The 17250-nt window shown below is 40.9% G+C and overlaps 1 protein-coding gene across 4 annotated transcripts; it reads right to left on the bottom strand.

Annotated features, from left to right (window-relative positions):
* Positions 1-3011: 3011 nt before the first annotated feature.
* SLC35A5 (solute carrier family 35 member A5) lies at positions 3012-17105 on the bottom strand. Of its 4 annotated transcripts, none has more exons than XM_062595584.1 (8): positions 17032-17105; positions 15845-15997; positions 14906-15004; positions 13111-13244; positions 9662-9729; positions 8104-8899; positions 6788-6891; positions 3012-5573 (listed from the first exon to the last, which is right to left on the bottom strand). In XM_062595584.1, the coding sequence occupies exons 2-7, from the start codon at positions 15972-15974 to the stop codon at positions 6823-6825; spliced, it is 1296 nt and encodes a 431-aa protein (XP_062451568.1). In that variant the 5' UTR covers positions 15975-15997; positions 17032-17105; the 3' UTR covers positions 3012-5573; positions 6788-6822. The 4 variants fall into 4 exon arrangements, 3 of the variants coding, with proteins under 3 accessions (XP_062451568.1, XP_062451555.1, XP_062451578.1); XR_009960803.1 differs by having other exon boundaries at positions 3014-5573; positions 6239-6891; XM_062595571.1 differs by having other exon boundaries at positions 3017-6891.
* Between the last annotated feature and the right edge of the window lie 145 nt (positions 17106-17250).

The raw sequence follows: 17250 nt of genomic DNA on the forward strand, positions 1-17250 counted from the left end.
GCGCATCAGCAGTTGCTGTTTGTTTGTATTAACACCAAACAAAAAATTCCCACGGCCCTAGTCCATGGACACAACTGCAGGGCAGGACATGAACTGTACAGCAGACATTGCAATGCTTTTTATAATGTTTTTGTTTTCTAAGGAGAAAAAAAAGTATATTTATTGGAAAGTGAGAATTTTACATTATGCTGATGAAGACAAGCAAAGGACACTTCAGGACTCTCCCAAAATAGGAAATTTAAGAAGCACAGGGCAAGTTCTTTAATAACAATTTAAAAATTATTTTGAAGTGTCTTGTCTAAAAAGAGAGCACCTTTTTTATAATGCATCAGCATTGTCATTAGCTGACTTTACCACTGAAAATAAATTTTTATAGTTGTGGTAGGTTTTGTTCCAACATAATACAATGGAAAGCTCTCTTAAACACAGAGCTTGCTGCATGGTATTCATTCTTTTAATTGGGGTCCCTGTTCTCTTAGGTCCTGCCCTCTTGACAGTTAAATCCAAGCTAATGAGTGTTAAGTTGAAAGATCAGCTGCAGCTAGTAACGTCTGAATTACAGAAAAATGAAAAGCATTATTTTCACCAGAATACAAACAAAAATCTCTCATTCACATATATTTTAAATGAGTTGTAACAAGCTCTCTATAGTAATGTTTTAATTAAACTATTCCTCTAAGTTTCAAATTTCCTTCTACCTCTTCTTCTCATATCCTCCTTTACAAAAAAAAAAAAAAAAAAAAAAAAAAAAAAAGCTACTCAACCAGCTCTATTTTTGCCATACTTTCTGGACAGTTTCCTTCTCCTTTCTCATTGGTGTCTTTTGGACATTGGATCTGTTGGACTATCATACTCTTGTTGATGTCAGGAACTGCATGCATAGCCATGATTCAATATAGATTTGGTTAGATTTCTAAACATGAAAGACTGCAGGAATATTCTAAAACGGAAGTCTCAAAAACTTTTGTAAAGGCACAATGGTCACTTCCAACACAGAAGATGTACCTGCCCAGTCACATTTCTTTTTATAGTCTGTGAAATGGATGCATCATCCCTCACGCATACATGCAACGGGGTATTTTTATTAGATTCTTCCATCACAGCAGTAGCATAGGAATAGGTAGAAGCTACAGCTCAAAACAGCATTCTCCACAGTGTGATACCTAGTATTTTCTTATCTTTTTTTGTAGCACAGACAAAAAACAAGCGAAAGTTTCACTCAAAACCAGTTTTACTTAAACTTAGTCTAAAGTTAAGTCTAGTTAAAAGGTCAGGCCCTGCTTGTCCTTCTGAATGCCTAGAGAGCAGACATAGACGTGAAGAAGTCACAAGGCTTGGCTAGTTCTTTCCTAGCACTACAATCACAGTCACCCTCTGGGACAGGCGGTCCTTAGTGCTACAAAGTCCAGTCAGCACAGAATACAGCTTCAGATTTACATCTCTCTGGTTTATGACTGAAGCTGAGCAGGGAAGATGGGCATTTAAAGGAACCATTTTGAAACGACTACTGCAGAGTGCTTCCAAGCTCTCCCTTATCTACAATATTTTAGCAGTAGCAGGGACAGGGAAATTCAAAAAACGAATGATAAAGAAGAATCACAGTACTAAAGGGTTTCTAGAAGAAATATGGAAGGTTTCAGTTTCACAGTTTCAGAAAACTTCATCAGTGTATTGGGGTTAGCTGCCTAATTGCCTTGGCCTAAAGCAAACACAGAGGAAAGTGAACCAGACGTTTAACAGCCACCTCTTGTAGACAAACAGTTTTGTGGCATTTTCTTTCAGGTGTTCATTTCAACTTTTTCTGTATTCTTGTTTTTTTATGTAAAGCCTTTAAATGAAAGCCCTTCTAACTCACATTACAAATCATGAGTTGGTGGAAACCAACATCCTGTGCTGAGCAGGAGGAGGAGAAAATTCACTTACCAAAAGAGAGCGCAACACCTGATCCAAATTGCATGTTTTTGCAGAATTCAGAGTTAAGTTATGCATGTACTAAACCCAGCCCAGGCATTCTGTGGGAGTTGCATTGAACAAGATAACTCCAAACAAGTTCTTGCTTACAACAGAGGACACTGGGGGTTGGGATGGGCTTTTAACCAAAACTGTGTATTTGAATACCCACTGAATATGAGGAAATCTCAGTATGATATTTTACATCCTGGGGCTGATTCCTGCCTTCATTATAAACTGGCTTAAAATTACTAGGAACTTTTAGGGATGGTTTAAAATTCTGATTTTGTAACCCACCTCTCCCTATGGAAAACTAAAAGCAAAGCCTGAAGAAACACCAACACAGAGAATCCTTTCAACAACACTGCATAGCTATCTTGAAGACTACAAACATTAGGGAGCTACAACACTCCAAACTGATACTGCATCTGCACTCCTACAGCATCACCCCGGGAATGCATTTGAGTTTAAGGTCCTATTTTAACAGTTCTTAGTGAGAAGATTCCACATTATTAAAAAAAAATATTTCAGAACTTCTCTTGGATATCTTGATCTGATCTTGATTTGATTCAGCTCCAAGATAGTTGTTCTCATGCACGGCTGTCTTCCAAGCACTATGGCTCAGTTGCTACATTCACATAGTTGAAATTAACCCAAATAAATATTGCTTTAATTGGCTTGTCTTAAACAAGAGAAAATGAAAACACCTCTCTTCCTGAGAGGTTTTGTGAATTACTTCCTCCAACCTGAATGAGGAATGTAGCTTTCCCATTAGCTACTAAGTTCAAACATTTGTGAAACTGTATGCTAAATTACAGCTTAGAGCACGTTCTCTGCCCAATGTGTTCATTAAAGACTACGTGGCAAAGTAAATGCTGAGTTCCAAAAATTTCCTCACAAAATTCCCTATTGTCATCTGAAGAGAAAAAGAGTTTGTTTCAGACATGGAGCACGTGAATAACCATACAGAACAACCATATTTCCCCACTGCAGTGGGATTCACATGATCCATTTACAAGGCATAGCTCTATAGAACATCCTCCCTGCTAATCATGGCTGCTCTCCAACCGACAATAGTTTAAAATCACTTCCTTTAACAAATCTGATTTTATTTATGTGTGTATATATATGTATATATGTGCTTTTTATTATCTCCATAGGCAGTAGAGCGCACTGAATTGCATGGGTATATTTTTGCATTACTTACATACTTTTTAATTGCTCAGTTGATACAAATCCTTACTCGTTTTCAGACAGTAATTAATGTTGATATTATTGCAAAAGGGAATATACAGTTCTCATTATTAAGAGAAACCTTTCTGGCAAATTCAACAATCTCAAAATCAGTAAGCAGGACAAGAATTGAAAAAAATACTAGGTACACTTTATAAAATTTGCAGATCAGTCTTTTCTATCTCTCATTTCTCTTTAGGCAGATATTTGAGTCAGGAAGGTCCAAACATACTGTTTTGAAGACACTCAGCATTGGTTTGATGACAGGTCTTTAGAAGTATGAGCCTGATTTCTACATTTTGACTTTACACAAGACAAAGCTCTCTGGAAAAGTGGATGTAAAAAGCTACCACTCATGTAAATGCAAAGCAATCTATAGCTAACAGTTCGTTACACTCTTTTTGGAAGTATTTGCTAAAGTTGGTGACTATGATCGCAAAAGATGAACTCAGCCAAGTATATATTGTAAAGTTGCATGTAATGCAAAAAAGAAAAAGAAAAAAAAAAAGAAAGAAAGAAAAAGAAAATGTATTACCACAGTTAAGGCTTTACCAGTTTGGAGAGGGGGTTATTGCTGGGGTTGCTGCACTGAGATTTTTTCCCCCAAACAGGACATCAAACATCAATAAAAACCATGTTTCTGGAATTTATATGCAGATATGCTTACCTAATCATTCTGTACAGATCCAAACAACTAGGATTCTGTCTGTTGAAATCAGCTACTCTACAAGCACAACGAGATCAATTGTAAAATTTTTCAGCTCAACGTTGCTTACAATGTCATCTCATATAAACAACAACCGTAATTTCATTTTGTGTAATTCTTCTCAAAAATATGCTAGAAAAACCTCATACTCCAGGAAAAAAATGAGAAATTAGAGAAATAATTTACATTCTTAGTTTGTAAGATGACAGTCATTGCCAACAACTGGAAACAGGCTGTCCATCTTGATGGATCAGTGACAGGAGGCACATTAATTAAAATAACTGTAAGCCACCAACACAGTATGCATAAGCAAGCTGTTAGTACACAAGGCTTGGAAACAGGATGGCAAACTGGAACAGAGGCAGAACTGTCTTCAGCCCATGGAAAAATGCATCAGTAGTGGATTACTATAAAGTGTGGTATGAGGCTTTGAGACTGAACTCATTACGTATCCTCTTAAGAATTCTTTCAACAGCATCTTTCCACTAAAAAAAAAAAAAATCCATTCATGAATGGAGGAAATAATAAGCTAACATCTTTTCCACTATTCTGAGAGAAGAGGTTTTAAGAATGTATCAAGAAACTTTTTTCTGCATCCCCATCCCCTTTCCCCTTCTCAAGATTCTCTGCATTATTTGGAACATGTTTTTCATCTCACTCAAAAGTCAATCCATTAAAAGTCTCAATGATTCTGAGATCACTGCACCTGGCACTCCGCCAAAAGTTCTCTCTTGCACATATGCTCTCTCTCCCCATCTCTTCCCCATCCCCGACCCCCCTCCAACAATGGGTGCAAACCTCTACCAGTCTTACTTGGTGAAGCATCATCAAATGAAATTGCTACCTGCACCCTCTTGCTCATGCTCCAGAAGTTGTAGGGCATCAGAACGGCTACATGACATTTTTTTTCATATAGTGCTGTCAGTGCAGGGAACTCTCTACACACAGCCCTTTTAAAAGAAAAAAAAGGCCTATGGTGCCCTCAAACTGTATAATATACTTTTATTTTATTCAGGCTCTTTCAAAGTAATGCCAAATAAGTTGCATGTAAAACTCAGCACTTTCTACAAAGGCATTCCATGTTTCAGTTTCCCAGACACTGGGAGACAGGCACACAACAGTTTCACACTGAAAATTTGAGGAGAGCTAGTGGCTAAAGTCAGTGAAATCTGTTCTGCTTTCAGTTACATCAAAGAAAATCAGAAAGAAAAGGACTCCACAGGAGCCTTAGTACAGAGGAACTTAGAACAGAGTTACACCGATGAAAATTCTGATGAAGACAGAATTAAGACCATTCAGACCAAACCTGCAGTCCAAAGATCTGCCTGTTTGAAAGATCAAAGTATCCTTAAGCCAAATTACCTGATTTATTATACATTCTCAAGTGAAAGCTTGTTGAGATGGGTTCAGAGGGAATCTTATTCAACTCAGCTATAGTTGTCTGAATCTGAACTGCCAAAATGCCATAAAACAATCAATTTGCCTCATATTTATAAAGTTATTAGTAACATTTTAATTACTAAAAAATAAAAGACTTACTGGAGCATTTACACATTTGAAGATGCTGCAAAAACTTTCATCGATCCTCATATCACTCTTGCAAGGTTGGGAACAGTTTTATCACTTCTGCTTTACTAACTAATTCATTCAGGAAGTTGCAGTGACTCAGGATGCCTCACCAAAGCTATGGAAGACATGGGGTTACAACCATGAGTCCTGGTGGTGTTCAAGTAATACTGCTTCAAATCTAATGTACTTTTCACTGCTCCCACACACCATTTGCTTCTTCCATTATTGCTAGAATGCAGACTGGCCAAGTAATTCTACAGCTTCTAATTACTTTCACTGCTGTGATCTCTTAAAATAGCCATAATACTAAAATATATTTTCAAGGAGCATTCACAGTACAAGTTCGTTAGATCACATTTTCATTTGATTACAAACAAGTCTATTAAAAAAAAAAGTTGGCTCTTAACCTGATGTAATTTTTTTTATAGAAGTTTAAAACTCTGTATGTAAAGATGGCGTAAAGTATACTTCCAAAGGACTTCTATATAATAAAAGAAAAACTTTTGTAGCAGTGAAATACAAAAAAAATCACTTGTATACATTGAGGGGCAAACTGCAACTCAAGAGAGAGCAAGAATGAAACTGTTTCACCTGAGAAACTACAAGAATCAGGTAAAAATTTGAAGCCTGCATATTTAAACATTACGAAAGCTCTTCTTCCAGTTTGCAATGTCAGGCACACTAGCAAACAAACAAATCTCAACTACAGTTAGGCATCGTATCACTTAAGCCTCTTGAGTTCTGTAAAATCATTCAATGAGAAATTAATCCTGAAATCACCTCTCAACGAAACCAAAGACAAGCAGTAAGATGTCATCTGACTCAAAGTCCTGGAAATATGTGCTTATGTAACGCTTTTCCTCTGAAAGCATTGTGTAAGTACGAGAGGGGCATTTCATGGAACTAGAGGCTCTCCCACTTTGGCCCATTTTGGTCACGACGGTATTTTTTCCACAACTGTATTTTGTCCACATAGAGTCATGAAGCATGGAGTGCTTGGCTGACGGCTATCAAAAGGTGATGCAACCTCACCTTCAGGACTGCCCTCCACAAAACCGCGTATGTCACCCAGACCATAAAGTCCAGGGTCCAAGCCTTCTTTTCTCTACATCAGTTTTAAACCCTGTTTATTTCAATGTGTTTTTAACTCCTCATATAAAAGATTAGTGGAAAGAGGAAATATAGCTCTTCATACACATGGCTCAAAGTAAGAGTTTGAATGTTTTCCTCATCCACCTCTGACATGCAGCCACAAATATTCTCCATCGCTCTGTATGTGGGGAAGAAAGGATGTTTCTGTGTGTTAAATAAATATTAACATTCTCTCACTATGAAAAATAACGCTCCTCTGAGCCAGCTCCATGCTAAAGTGAATCTTCATCTGTATCAATGTCACTGCTTGGTTTGTTCAGTCTTTCAAATTCTTCTCCATCCTACAGGAATCAGAAGAAAACGACATGAGCAGATGTTATCTTGTTATAAATACAAAAAAAAAAAAAAAAAAAAAAAAAAAAACAAACAAATTAAGAACCAGCAGCGGCAGCTTGTTTTGGAGGTGTTTGGAGGATCTATAAAAATCAGAGTCTTGTAATTTAAACCTTTTACAAGTACGTTAAAATCTTTCTCTAGGATATATAAGGGATGCTTTCTACAAGCTGGCATTTGTAATGCATTTTAGTGACTCTCTCCTTGAAACACCTTGTAGCCCATTCCTTCATCAGAAAACCTGCTCATATAGTGCTGTTTGTTTTTATCATGGCTGCTGAATTGTAAATGTTAAAATGCACAATGCCTAGTATACCAAAAATGTATGACTATATGTTATCCACTGCTTGTTAAACAAAACCCTGAAAGGGAACCACATGATACTGCCAAGAAACATCTCTTCTTTTCCAAGCTAAATGTTTCCCAGAATTAAATGAAGATAGCACTCTCTACTGGTTGCAAAATGTGTTTACAGAGGGCATATGTACATGCAGATATTCATACAAATGCACACAAACCACTTCCCTCTCAGACTGACTTCTCAGCTCTATTGAAAGAGATGCCTAATTGCAAACCCACTCTACCATGTTCTGATTGTCATGATTACTGTTCAAAGAAGGACAAAAACCATACAAAGACCAGGAGGAAATGTCTCATATGAAAAATCATGTTAAAAATCTGTATAAACGTTACCTTTTTGTCTTCACGTATCTTTGAATGTTAAGGTAGAAAGAATTTTAACATCAAATTTATTAACTTCTTCATGATGTGTGCTCAGCTACTCATAGATTTATCAGTTCTACTTCAGTATAATTAGTTTCTAGACATCACTTCCAATTCCTGGATGCCCAGCACCAGTACACTATTTTTGTGATAAATGTTTCAGGTAAGAATTTGTACCAAGCTAAAGTTGCTCAAAGGATTGTCTAGTCACAGCAATAAAACAGGGCTTAATTAGGTCTCACGAATGGAAAAAAAGTGAAATATGCAAAGTGAAAACCTATCAATTTAAAAGATGTGAACTCATAGTGAGGAATTTTGGTATTTGAGTTGAGGGAGGCGTCTAGTTACATGCATAGCGAATTTTCCAAGCATTCCACAGTGTAAACAGAGGTGAAACACAAGAGACACCAAAGAAGACAAGTACTGAAAAGCCTTACCCCGCTTGACCTCTCCCATGTGTCTCCTTTGAAGAGTTTACCCCTTTCCCGCAGAGTGGCATACTCCAGGCCTCGAGGTTTACTGGCGTTATAGATGAAAATGGAGAGAAGCACTATAGGAGCTTCCAAAAAAAACTCTAGAGAAGGCCTGAAGTCAAAGATGATGAAAGACACTGTGGTGATGATCACAGTGGTGACCTGAGCAGTCATAACGTGGAACATGTTGTCTCGAAACTTCAAGATGAAGGCTACAGACAGCCCCAAGAAAGCTGTGACAAATATAAGGGCCACCGAGAAAACGTTGTGCCCATAAAAGAAACCACAGCTCCCTACTTGCCTCCGGTCCTTAGCCTGCAGCCCCAGCATCAGTCCATTGAACATCACCCCAAATGCATACAGCTTACTGTTCTGCAAGAAGATGCTTTCAGCAAGCTGATCTCCATCTTTCAAGATCTTTTCATTGTAGATGTTAGCCAGAGCAGAAATGAAACATTGCACTAGGATAAGCAGATGGCCCAGACTAAGGCGGAGAGGTTTCAATGCTCCTGCCATGGTAGTGGTGACATTCCATTGAAAGCTGGGAAGGAAGCTTGATGCTACACAGTTGCCCTTTTCTGGGCATGTTTCCTCAGGTCCAGGATAGAGAAGACAGTGGTTAGATGGGCTAAAAAACGTGTTGTGATGGAATCCATGTGCAACTAAGCTGTGCTGATGGCCTCCAGTCCCCAGAGTCAGGGCAACGATGGACAGGAATAAAATCACCAGAGACGCCCACTGTACCCAAGAGAGCTGTCGCCTAGAGGAAACAAAAAAGTCACCACATTGGTAGAAGTTAAATGACCGGAAAAAAAAAAGCTCTATAAAACATACAAACATATTAAAACATATATGTTTTATATAAAACATATAAAAGACATCATGCCACAGGGAGGCAACAAGAGGGAAACAAGCACAGAAAAGAGTCTCAGCTTTTCAGAATCAACAGTCAAGTGCCAAAAGGCAGTATGTTTTCCCCTGGTTAAGGGGGCTCCAGTCTACTGGATACAGGTGCACAAGAGGGAGAATTCTTTGCAGATAATTTAAGGAAAAACTTTCGAGACCATGTCAGTTCTAGATGCTGACTGCCCAGCAACTAAAAGCAAGGGCAGTTTCAATCAGAGGTCTGATGGATAAAAAGAAGCCAGTGTCATATAATTTACATTTAATTCAGAATTGCAGCAGATTGGAAAGAAATATTGCTAACGATGGAACATGAGATTTAATGCACAAATGAAGGTATCCAAACCTGCATCTTAATTCTGATCATCTAGTAATTATACAATTACAACTTCAGTTATTTACCATTACAGGTAACTGAATTTGGATAGATGTAGGGACTCCTAGTAAGATATTATTCCCAGCACTTTCATATGCAGAACAAAGCCATCTCTCCAAGCTGGTATAGCCACAAGTAAAAAGAATTACTCTTCTTACCACACACAAAGAAGTTACACTGGATTTTTCTCTAACTAGGCTAGGAAAATAAACTATGATGTTTACTTTAATAAGCACTACTTACTTTAGCACTATTCTGAAGAGGAGAGCTGTTGTTATAATGACAAAATTTGAGAACAGTACAGCCATTGCCTATAAAGAGAAGAAGGGGAACAAAGTTATACTCCAGGCGTAATATGATGATCAAAAGCCCACCTGTTCAGAAGGTTCACCATTCTGCCAGAAGTTGAAGGGAAAATGATCATCATGGTACTGAACTTTCTTCCTTACCTGAGTACTAAAAAACATGCATGTTCCCAAATCACTTTGAAGTCCCATTTCAAAATCTCAAATAAAGTAGAGAGCCTAAGTTTCTAAGAAAAGCTGTACAAACACGTGAGAAAAACAACCCAGCTGAAAGCTAACTTGGCAAAAAAGAAAACATTTTAGTTTTCTGCCATAGCAGTTCCCTGGTCTGGCTGCAGAAGCAGCTGTGCCGACACAAAGGAAGAAGTCGCACTAAAACGAAAACACGAAGCAAAGGATAGGAGGGGGTGAGGCTACTTTTGGTAGCAATGCCAGCTTACAGCATTCACAAAATCCCAGATTCAGATAAGTTACTTGCAGAAAATATTTTTTTTGTACGTCAACTGCCTTTGCTGTACCACTTATTAAAAATAAGGGAATGCTCAGCATAAATTTTCAAGGCTGCAACTATATTCACCTATTTCAAAATACAAACAAAGACAACTCGAAAGCTCCTAATTTGGGAAAAAGCATAAAATAACGATACTTCTGTAACCCGGAGCGTGCGGGTGCATGCATGTGTGTGTGCACACATGTCTGTGTGCACAAGTGCATATATATGTTTACACGTCTGCGTGCATAAATGTGTGTATTTACAGCCATGCAGGCATGTATGCACATGCGCATGCCGTGCATGAGTATGTGTGCATGTGTGTGCATATATATGCATGTATGTGCATATGTTCAAGTGTGTGCATGTGCACGTGTGTATGTGCGTGGATGTGCACAAATGTGTGCATGTGTATATACGTGTATGTGTGTGCATGCATGTGAATATCTGTGTGTTTGTGTGTGCACATATGTGCAAAGGTGTGTGTACATGTGTATATGTATGTGCATGCAAATGCATGAGTCCGCATGTGTGCAGGTGTGGGGGCATGTGCGCACATGGGTGTCTATGCTTGTGTGTGCATGCCTGTGACTGCACATGTGCGTATCTACGTGTGCATATGGTGCACATGTGAGTGCTCATATGTGAGTGCACATGTGCAAATATATGTATGTGTGCATGTATGGGTGAGTAGGTGCATGTCCATGTGTGCAAGTGCTTGTGTGTGCACATGTGTGCATGTTCATGCACATGTGCGCAAGTGTGCACCTGTGCATGTGCACATATGCATGTGACTGTACATGTCCATGACTGTGCGCAGGCATGTGCATGCAGGCGGGCATGTGTATGCCCCTCTGTGTGTATGAATTTGTGTGTATGTGTGCAGGCATGCATGCGGGTGTGCATGCATATATATGCACATGTGTACATGCGTACGGTTGTGCATCTACATCTGTGTGTGTGTTGGGGTGTGTGTATGTGTATAAGCATATGTATGTACGTGCGTGCATGTGTGCGTGCACAGGTGTGTGTGCATGTATACGGGTGTGTATACATGGGTGTGTGTGCATATGTATAGGTGAGTGTGCATATACGCGTATCTACATGTATGTGTATATGTGGGTAAGTGTGCATCTGTGTGTGCACACATGTGTATAAACACGTGCTTTTGTGTGCACATGTATATGCATATATATCTACCAGTGTGTGTATGTGCATATACATATATGTTTGTGTGCACGTGTGTATGTGCATGGGCATGCATACCTGCATATGCATGTGCACATGCATGTGTGCATATAGATGGGTGTGCACGCACGCCGATGCTTGTGCACAGGTCTGTGTGTAGATGTGTGCACACGTAAGCCTGTGTAGGTGTGTGTGCATGCATCAGTGTGTGTAGGTGCGCACACTTGTATGTGTGTGGAGATATGTATGTGGAGGTGTATGTGCAGGTGTGTGGAGGTGTGGGTGCCTGATGGGGTGTGCACATGTGGAGATGGGTGTGTGTGTGTGTGTGTGTGTGTGTAGATACGTGGAGATGTGCGAGTGTGTGTGGAGGTGTGTGGATGCATGAGAGCATGTGGAGATTTGTGTGTCCAAAGGTGTGGGTGGGTGTGCATACAGAGGTGTGTGTGTGTGGGGGGGATGCGTGTATGGAGGCAGGGGTGGAGTGATGTGTATGTGTGGGTTGCTAGGTGTGGGTGAAGGAGGTGGTGTTGATGGGGAGGGTGTGGGGGGTGCATGCATGGCAGTGCTGGTGTGCATGGCAATGGGGAGCTGTCTCAGCTTATGGTGTGAGTGTCTGTGTGTGTTCTCGCGTGAGTGTGTGCATGTGCCTGTGCATGCCTGTTTGCGTCTCTGTTCACATACACATCTATGTGCATCCATGTGTGTGTAAAACAGAAACAGTGCTTTTTATAAAAGATCACTTTAATGAAGCCAAATCAAATTGTTTCAGGAAAGCAATGTGCTGTCCTTCAAATATCAAGCTTTTCTATTATTATAGACATAGTTAATTTCCTTCTCAAAGCAACAAAAACACTGTGCATGTTTAAGATGTCAAGACTGTTGATTTTAATTAGATTTGTCTAGCCAATTCTGTTCCAGATTACGTTCTGTCCCTACCAGAAATGTGCATGTAGTACAGTATTTTCAAGAGAAAGTCTGAAAGTATATACAGTAACATTTTTATTAATCTGTAATGCCAAACAGCAGTAGTCACAGTATTTTATAGTGAGTATTAATGATCTGTGTCCATTCCACTTCAAACAAATTTTGAACCAAAAAGAACTCCAGTACAAAAAACAGAAAGCGCTAACACTGTACTATTTCCTAAGGATATGTAAAACCATCCAAAAGGCAAACGTAGCTAAAGAAAGCATCAATTATGTTCTGTGCTTAAAGATAACTAATAAACAAACATAAAAATTACGAGTCAAACATTTCTCTTCCTTCCTACCTCACTCCCTATTAGGCTCACTTACCCTGGGGGTTTTCTTTGGAATTAGTGCGGAAAGAAAACAAGTCATTACATGAAGTTACATAGAGACATTAGTGACAGCTGCACAGAAGGTGCAATTCAAATATTAGCAAGATGAGCAAGTCCATTGGAAGAGAAATACACTGTCAGAGAAGCCCAAAAAGAGAAAGCACCAAAATCCTCCCTATCGCTAAAGCAATTCCACCTACTTCTAAATCACTCAGGATTGAGAAATACCAAAGAGACCCTCCTTTACTGAGAGTTGTGGGCAGGAGAATGGAAAGGGCCAGCTGGTCAGATAACAGGTTATTTACCTACAAACCTTGCCTTCCCTATGTTATAATTGTAGATCATCTAAGGGCAATGTTATCACCCAGGCACTGGAGGATACTTTATTCAGTACATGTATACTTACAGGCTGGAGGTAGGACAGGACATAGAAGACAATCAAGTTATCCAAAAAGTAAAGAAAGGCAGGAATTGACCATTTCATGGAATTACAAAAATTCTTCCATGAAAGACATTCAAAGTGGTGATCCAAACAACCCTCTGAAAAGAAAAGAAATCAGTAAGACAGACACCCTTCTTATCACCAAAATCCCTTTCCAAACCCCTCATAACAGAGTATGTATCACTGTTCTGTTTTTATGAACTGTTGGACTAAAAAAGCCCAGGTACCACATCCCTCTGGCAACATATTGGACACATCCAAAGCAGAACATACAGCTAGAGCAGCAGCTCAATCTCTGTGGGCATTCATCTTGCTTTAGCAGAGAAATCACCATGGAATCTTTTATTCCCATCAGAATATTTGCCCACAGGGAACAAAAATGAGATTATCAATCATTCTTCATGGACCAGAAAGCACCCCAAAGTGCCTTAGCATTAGATCATTGCTAGGTGACTTTCTGATAATCATCAATCATGTCTATATCTAAAACAATGACCCAGACTACAGATCTGTTCATGTAGTGCCCAAAGGGCAGACAGTAATGTTAGAGACACAAAAATAAACCAGAAGTCAGTATTTATATCACATAGTACACAGTCTAGGTCAAAAGAGAGTATTTGCCAAGAAAGCACAAAGAAAGGAGAAGGCACAAAGAACAACAGTTGCTTATGTATTTAGGACACAACTTAAAAGGAAGACTGTGTTCAATTTTAGACTCTGCTACAGTGGACGACTAAAGAACTTTGTTAGCACAGACTTAAGACTACACAATGTTATCTAATCCTCTTCTGGAATGCTGAGATACTGAGTTCAGCAAAACTCAGATGTCTGGAAACCAGGAAAAAAAAAAAGGAGGGAGGGGGGAAGAGAAGATTTAAGAAAACATGGGAGTCAGCAGTAGCCAATACCATAAACCAGATTCATTGTCTTAGGTGTGGCTGTACTAAATGGTAGAGGTAAAAGCTTCATTAGCTTGCCAGAGTCATGACTGTTATATGGAGAATTAGATGCAGCCAGCACTTCAATTTAAGAAGAAATGAAAGAGTCTGCAGTGCCCGACACTCCCTTCCAATTTAAACATACATCCTCTACTGTTTTGAAATACTGTGAAGTTAACATCTCATCTTTTTTACCTCAGGACAGAATCTGTTGGGGGGGGGGGGGTAGGTTGCAGGAAGGACCTACAGCATAAAACCAGAAGCTAATGAAGCCTGAGAGTGCTTTTCCTGAACAGAAGGCAATCCCAAGATTTGTCTTCAGAACAAAGTTGCATTGAATTGTAACAGTCACGTGTTGCTCCGTACCCAAATTCTATTACACAAAGCCTCTTCACTGAAAGGTGGTGGTACTTCTGAGAAGAAGAGGCAGAATATCAAAAGATAAAGGCCTTGAGCTAGGACATTTTATAAGCTTCTGTTTAGTCCTTCTGTAAAGATGTCTTTGAGGTGATTCATGTTATTCTAGCCTAAATCTGCATTAACTCTGAAAATATTAGGCTGCATCTTTGCTACACTTCCTAATTTAAACTACTTGACCCCATTTCAGCTATCATACAAACAACTCAGAAGCACCTGAATTTACAGCATATTATTTTTTATTATTATTATTTAGTTTTAAATCCGCATGGAAGACAACCTCAGCAAACATTACTAGCAGAAGGTACTGCAGATTACCACATGCAAATCCGTCACAGAAGGAAAAAAAAGTATTTGAAACACAACAAATCTTAACGTCAACACATCTGAATGATTTTACTTACCTTTTTTCTTAACCCACAGTGCCAATATCGCACACAGCACCAGTTTTACTACTTCAGAACATATGTTCACAGTTGTAGGAAGGTAATCATATTTGTTATCTGTGGGATTCAGTAAACTGTAATGAATACACAATCAGATTCTGCCTCTTGCACACACAGTTAAAGTAAGAAACACCCTTAATCCCTCCAATCATACTTCTATCCACTTTCCATAAACACAGAATGTCATGTGTCAGCACTTTCATTATAAATACCCCACCTTTGATGATATACAACTTCCTGAACATTCCCCTTTCTGGGCTGAAATTTTTCCTTTTTTAGTCTTAGTTTACAGTAGAACTCTTTGAAGGAGCCCAAGAGCACTGTAGTTTTACAAGAGTTAATAAATAAATAAATAGCCAGTCCTTTTCCACAAAACAGCAATATGCTATTTCTTCTCCATAAGGAAAGGGCTTTCAGGATGACCAAGCCTTCTTAGGGGATATATTTCTTTTTAAGTGGCATTTAAGAACTACTTCAAACATATATTGCCAATACTTTCTGAATGAAAAAGCAGTAACATTAGACAGTGACTGCATCCACACTATTACATCACTTCTGCTAAATTTGTTGTGAAATAAACACATCAGTCAAGATATGCACAGTTGATAGCGCTTACAAAATAATTTGGTCTTTATAAACTGGCTACAGGGTAACCCAATGCCTGACTTTTAAGGGTGGATTTCCACATGGACCACTCTTGTACCTTGCAACTTCAGGTTAGACTTAGTGATTATACAGACATTTTCCATTACAGAAAAATCTCTCTCAATTTATATAACAGAATGTTTATGCTAAGAACTCTGCAGGTGGAGAACTAGGTTTTGGGGTATCTGTTTTATCCCAAACGTCAACTCTTTCTTATCTGAGATACATTGTATGTTCATTGCTCAACACTACCTTCATTAGCAGAATACTTCATTAGGAGGATTCGGCTTGAGCCCAGTGCAATAAACACCCCTCCTAGCAGAAAGGTATGGATGGCTGTCTTGGAGCAAAACACAGACTGACTACGGCACTTAGTCTCCATTCTGCTGTCTTGCTGTCAATGCCCTTTGAACAACAAAACGGAAACACATAGAAACAGTACTTCCAGAAAGTGATAAGACAAGGTCAAATGCACTTATTTGATTGCATTTTATCTTATATAAAGATATATACCTTTGAAGCTATGATTTCATTCTAGTTATTATAAGGGAAATACACTATGAGGTCTGAGAAAGGAAGGTAACTAGCATATATACACAGTGACTCAGAAGGTGGCACAAGCAAATCTAAGTCTCTTAAAGGCGCACATCTGTGGAACACTGACTAGCTATCAGGACTAAATAACCACATTTTCTTTCGTCTTCAGTAACTTTTCAGGGGCGGAAGGCCCAGGTTGCACACGTACTGCTTTATTCATCCCTGCCCGAAACCGTTAGGCGGCAGAGAGAGGCGCCAGGCGCGCCGCCGGGGCCGCGCCGCCCGTTAACGGCCGCCGCGACAGCTGTGGCGCAGTTCCACCCCGTGGGGCCGGGCGCGGCACCCAGGGGAGGATGCGGGGGGGGGGGTCCCACCGGCCCCGAGTGACAGCTCTGTGGCCCCGGAGCGCTCCGGTACATGGAGGCTGGATAAACGCACGCACCGGCAAGGAGGGTGGCTGAAGGGGCAAACTAGGGCTGATAAGGTCGCCCGGTGCTCCCCCGTACCGCAGAAACGGTCGCCTCGCCTCGCCTCCCCCGACCTGCCGCGCTCCTGCCTCAGAGGCACGCGGGGCTGCAGCAAAGGCTCAGGCGCCGAGGCGGAGCAGGGCGAACCGGGCGTCGACGGGCTCGCCACCGCACGGGGCGCCCGGGCTGGGCGCTCCCCCACCAACGCCTCACCCCCTCAGCTCCTGGCGACAGCGACTGTTCCCTCCTCTGCCTGCGCTTCCCCCTCCCCCGCACCAGGCGCTAAACCCACCCCCTACGAGCTGCTGGGCCAAGCACGGCGGCTGCGGGGGCTCTGCCAGGACGCCGCGCAGCGCCCATCACCAGGGCCTCCAGCCTGCCAGCAGGCCCGCAGACGCACGGCTACGAGCTCAGCGCCCTATGCAAAGCTCCCACCTCCTTTCCTCCCCGCCGCGCCGCTCTCCGGCGCCGCTCCTGCGGGCCGCCCGGCCCCACCGCCCTCACCGGGCGGGGCCGAGCCGGGCCGAGCCCCGCCCGCGCCCCGCCTACCCGCCCGCCGCGCGCACCCGCATACTCCGACAACCAGCCCCGCCTCGCCCGCGCGACTGTGGCGTCACAAGGAGCGCGCGGTTCCACTCAGTCACGTGACCCGCT

The sequence above is a fragment of the Rhea pennata genome, chromosome 1 (genome assembly GCF_028389875.1).
Source record: "Rhea pennata isolate bPtePen1 chromosome 1, bPtePen1.pri, whole genome shotgun sequence".
In the NCBI taxonomy this organism is placed as follows: Eukaryota; Metazoa; Chordata; class Aves; order Rheiformes; family Rheidae; genus Rhea; species Rhea pennata.

Excerpts from the sequence above, each read along its gene's own strand:
- SLC35A5 (XM_062595584.1), bottom strand. The coding sequence starts at position 15,974 with ATGGAGACTAAGTGCCGTAGTCAGTCTGTGTTTTGCTCCAAGACAGCC. Across the intron at positions 15,005-15,844 it reads GAAGTATTCTGCTAATGAAG|ATAACAAATATGATTACCTT; the intron begins GTAGTGTTGAGC and ends TGAATCCCACAG. Across the intron at positions 8,900-9,661 it reads CTCTTCAGAATAGTGCTAAA|GCGACAGCTCTCTTGGGTAC; the intron begins GTAAGTAGTGCT and ends TGTTTCCTCTAG.